Source organism: Protopterus annectens, chromosome 7.part0 (genome assembly GCF_019279795.1).
Source record: "Protopterus annectens isolate FY-2018-M chromosome 7.part0, PAN1.0, whole genome shotgun sequence".
Lineage (NCBI taxonomy): Eukaryota > Metazoa > Chordata > Ceratodontiformes > Protopteridae > Protopterus > Protopterus annectens.
This window is the reverse complement of record NC_056739.1, coordinates 500839478-500844375: the sequence shown is the minus strand read 5'-3', so window position 1 is coordinate 500844375 and position 4898 is coordinate 500839478. Positions and strand designations below refer to the sequence as shown.

The window sequence follows — 4898 nt, the reverse complement described above, 5'->3', positions numbered from 1 at the left end:
GGGCAGTTGTCAGGGCTTTATCCTTTTCTGCCACCAGAGCCACACCTCATGTCTTCATCTTGAACCATAAGAATGATACTCAAACCAGTCCTTTGAGGATCTTTCTCTCTCAGTCAGGTACAAGTTTAATGAGTTACCCAAACTTCCCAAGACCTTTAGACAAAACTTTTACCAAGGATAGCAAGAACAGACATCCAAAACATGCCAGCAACAAAAAGTAAACAAAAGGTCCTAGGGGATGATCATGGTTATGCAGTCCTTGTGTCATATAATGCACATTTCTCCATGGATATTTTTGATGCATCCTGATAGATGTTTATCTGCAATAAATCTCTCTTTCCAGTGCATTGATTGTTATTTTATATTTGGTGGTTTGCTGAATCTACAGTGGCAACCTTAGTAGCTGTCATTCTGCAGAACTGAAGCAACTCACAAAACAGCTTTAGTATTCATTTTAAGAGAATAAATTTCATACAAAACATAGATATATTTATTGCATTTTTATTCCACTACATGACAAGTAAAAAGCAGTAAAGCACTAATACAAGCTCCGTGTCCAATACAACAAAAACCTTTATCTGCAGTATGTATACTCCTCTACCAACTGACTTCACAGATATAATGTAAATGTGGCTTAGCTAGGGTTAAAAATACCGAAACCTTTTTGTGAGGAAATGGTGAACCAGTGCATGTATGGCCATTTGGTACATTAATCCCAACTAGACTGAAAACTATTGAAATTCAGTTTGAAATTGTAATTTAAGTTCACCAATACAATGAATGGATGGAACTGTATCTTTGGGATGCATCACCCTCTAAATTATACGCCTGATTGCCTGTTTATGGTGCTGTAGACCTTAATGAGAATGCAGTCAGAAGACATACCACATAAGCACATCAGAAGGTACATTTCTAAATTGACTTGCTTCTCAAACAAAAGTCACACAGTTAGCGCTGACTTCTCATGTTTATGATCATAAAACACATAAGCTAAGATAGAGAATAAAAAGATCAGCCCTTGTTTTCTGCTTACGCATTTATAATTAAAGTATCCTAGCCATTCATCATCTGAAGGGAAGCCGAGTGATTGCTTCCCCATAGCCTAATGTAGCTTCTTTACAGAGCCTCAGCATGGCTTACAGGTGTTTCAAAAATACATTCCCCAAAAGCATAATAATTTACATGTTTTTCTGTGTTTCTTGTCAATTTTAAAGTGTAAAATCTCCCATTTGAATTTATTTCCATTTACTAACACCCCCTCTTCTAAATAAAAGTGGTGGTGGTTCAGCCACGGTTTTATCAGCCAATAGGATCCTTTCTGACAAAAGGGTTGCACGTAGTTTACACAGTAGTACCAAAGAGCTGGATGCCAGAAGTTTGAATTCCAGGCATGGCATCTGTCATACTCCCTCGTGTACAAATTCCATCCTGCCTGCAGTGACGGAATGTGCAACCACAGGATACTCTTGAGAAGTCACTTCCCACCACCACCACCACCACCACCTTAAGCCTTTTTCAAGAAGCAGTAGCTGCACAAACACTTGCAAGAAAGTACCAAAAGCAAAGATGGAAAGTTGATTGCAAAGCAGGAAGGCAAAACATGTAATAATACATGGGCATTTCCCCCGCTCACAGCAGCTTGATCATTTGTCATTTATCTCCCTAAGTGGGGCATTTGCAAATGCATGTTTTAGGACTGCAGTCTCTGACAGATTTTATATATATATATATATATATATATATATATATATCTATCTATATATATATATATATATATATATATATATATATATATATATATATATATACACACACACACACACACATATATATATATATATATATATATATATATATATATATATATATGTTTACAGATGGTGGTAACTAAATCAGAACATTTTATTTGTTTCTAGGGTTACATTTTTGACAACATTCATGTATGTTTAAAGCACTTTTTTCTCCCTTTTTTTATAAAGAGGCTTTGGTCTTTAAATATGATGCATAAATAATGCAATAAGCCTCAGTTTAGGCCTATTTTTTTGCTTCCCACAGATTTCAAATCTGAATTATATAAATACGGGATATGTGAGTATGGCTTTTAAATAAAATAAAGGCACATTTTTGCTTTTATGATTTGTAACTGTGGATTAGAAGACTGCAGTTGAACTGTATTCTTGACAGCGGCTTTGTCACTATTAAGTTACCAAATCTTAGCGCCACCCTCCAAAAACCTCCCAAAACATTACTGTTTTAGACAAACTGTTAAACAACTGCATACAAATGTGTATATGTGAAATTTCAAATGGTTTGAATAAAGATACTTTTCAGTGCTGTGCAGCTGACAGCATGTCCACCACCAATACCACCACTTAGCCTACATTTCTATGCACTAAGCTGAAGAATATATAGCACAAGTGAACTGGTAAAGTTAGGAGATATAATAGAAATATATGAGACACAAGCTAGTCATTGGCTGATATACTGTTTCAATATGCATTCATGTAATCGATTCACATTCTATTCTTATGCCATTTATTTCTCAGGCTTCAGAGGCAGACTTTGGGGTTCTGTCATGTGGCTGCAGGTTTTCCATTTCGGAGTTTGAAGCAGACTCAACCCTGTTTTGTTTTTTTGAGCCACCTACAAAAGAAAAAAAATACTTCTTACACTGAAGTCATGGGATGAATGAGGATTTACTGTACACAAAGTTTTTTATATAAACTGTAATTAACAGCAAATCAAGGAGTGAGATATTTGGTTGAGTCGTCTAAAATCTGATTTCTCAAAACTAGTACATATTTTCTCCACATTTATGCTTGGACTCTATGCATCCATAACTCCTTTTTTTTCCCATTTTTGCACATGGAGTCAAGGTGTCATATCATCAGTGACTATAATGCAGAGCTAGTGTTCACACTACCAGGTGGCTAGACCTGCTGTGTTTGTTCTTTCATTCTATGCTCACACCTGCAACTAGTTTAGAGTGGTCAGTACACCTAAAGCATGTCTTTGGAATGTGGGAAGAAAATGGAGCAGATGAATAAAATACACACAAAAACAGACAGGACATGCAAACTCTGCAGAGAAGGTATCCCATCCAAGAATAGAACCAGATAACTTCATGCTGTGGGGTGACAATGCTACATACTAAGCCACTTTGCCACCCTCAGAGGGGTTTTTTTTATAAGAAATGGGGCATATTCTCTAAAATAGTGCAATTCATTGCCATTTTGAACTGAATAAAATTTATTATGAAATTACATCTCACTGCCTTTTATTCTGTGAATAAGCCACTCTGCCAACCTCAGAGTTTTTTTTAATAAGAAATGGGGCATGTCCTCTAAACCAGTGCAATTCATTATCATTTTGAACTTAATAAAATCTATTATGTGATGGTATCTCACTGTCTTTTATACTGTGAATGAGCACAACTATTTGAAAAAAAAAGCTCAATTTTAACTGAGTAAGAAAACAAGATACCTACAAACCAGCAAGAAGTACTGGAATTAGTATTCTTTAAAGTTCCACATCCACCGCCAAACTTACATATGTTAACCTCAAAGGTACACTGTAGTGGGGAAGGAGAAACTCCTTTCAGCAGTATGAAACATTCACCCACAGAGATCCTGCAATGCCAATATACTAATGATATTACCTATGATCATCCATTAATTCAACAATTTATGTTTGGATAGATATAACCCAATCAAATGGCTACCAATTCTACACAGGAAAACCATATTTTTAGTTTAAATATTTCTTATTTTATACCTGAATTGCAGTGGAACTCAAATAGAAAGAAGTAACAAAAATAAGATACCATATCAGATCAAAACATGTACAAATTTTCATAATAAAATAATGCAGACATTGATTTTAAAATGCGCACTTAATGTATAATTTAAATAGAATGGCTCACAAAGACTTAGACAATAAACTTATCCATAAGAAGGTGTAGCCCACTATGTGTACTACTTCTGGCATGTATCATTATGAATATTACCTCTTGCAGATATTCACCTACCAGCATAACTATTAATTGCAACTTATTTTTTGTCTTAAAATTCTATGTTCCTCAGTGTTCCACACTGAAAAGATATTTCACACATTTGTTAAAAATCATTTTTAACTGATATATAACTTTGTAACTATGCAGAAAGTTATTAACCATGCTGTGAGCTTTGGAACTAAACTTTCAGTAAGTGAATTTAGCCATTGCATCTGTAGCCCTCAAGTGATATGACCCAGGGATTTGGGCACAGGAGAAGCAGGACAAATTAAAAAGTTTTGAAAGCAAACCTGAGGTGTAAAATGGCAATTGTGGAGCCTGTGGCCATCCCACACCATTATGAATTTTTAATTTGTATAAAGTTGTCTGTTTTAGTTTTGAACTCTGCCAGAGTTGGCAACTGTTTTGAACTCTGTCAGAATGCAGACCCTTTTATACTTCTCAGAAGTTTGTTCTATGAATAGCTACCCAATAGCTGGAAAACTCCAGCTTTCAATCTGGATGTACTTTCAATTTGTAGAAGCAAGTCACTATGCTATATATTACTATAGTAATTACTAAAAGTTAAGTTCAAATTGACATGAGTAGATCGTTCCTACAACATTAATGAGGTCATCTCTAATTATACAACAATAGCTTAAAATAAATGCAGTGGCCCTAAGCACCTTTCATACTTTAAGGTTTCAAAAGTAAGAGGCTGTCTTATTAACATACTTGAAGATTTTCCAATACTCATCTCCGAGTACATACTACAGATTGCTGTATACTTCATGTGAAGATGAACTAAGAGTGTATAAACTAGCCCCGGGATTCATGAACCTTGCGCCAGGCGCCAGCATAGCGTCGGCTTTATAACGCCAAATATGGCTGCTTAGCGATTCAGGTA

At 35.4% G+C, this 4898-nt stretch overlaps 1 protein-coding gene across 1 annotated transcript in view; it reads right to left on the bottom strand.

Annotated features, from left to right (window-relative positions):
• Positions 1-1847: 1847 nt before the first annotated feature.
• LOC122806568 overlaps positions 1848-4898 on the bottom strand; it is a gene marked incomplete in the record, with an annotated part of 552044 nt that continues 548993 nt past the window's right edge. Inside the window, 1 exon segment of the mRNA XM_044077104.1 lies at positions 1848-2643. Coding sequence (XP_043933039.1) covers positions 2543-2643 — 101 coding nt within the window.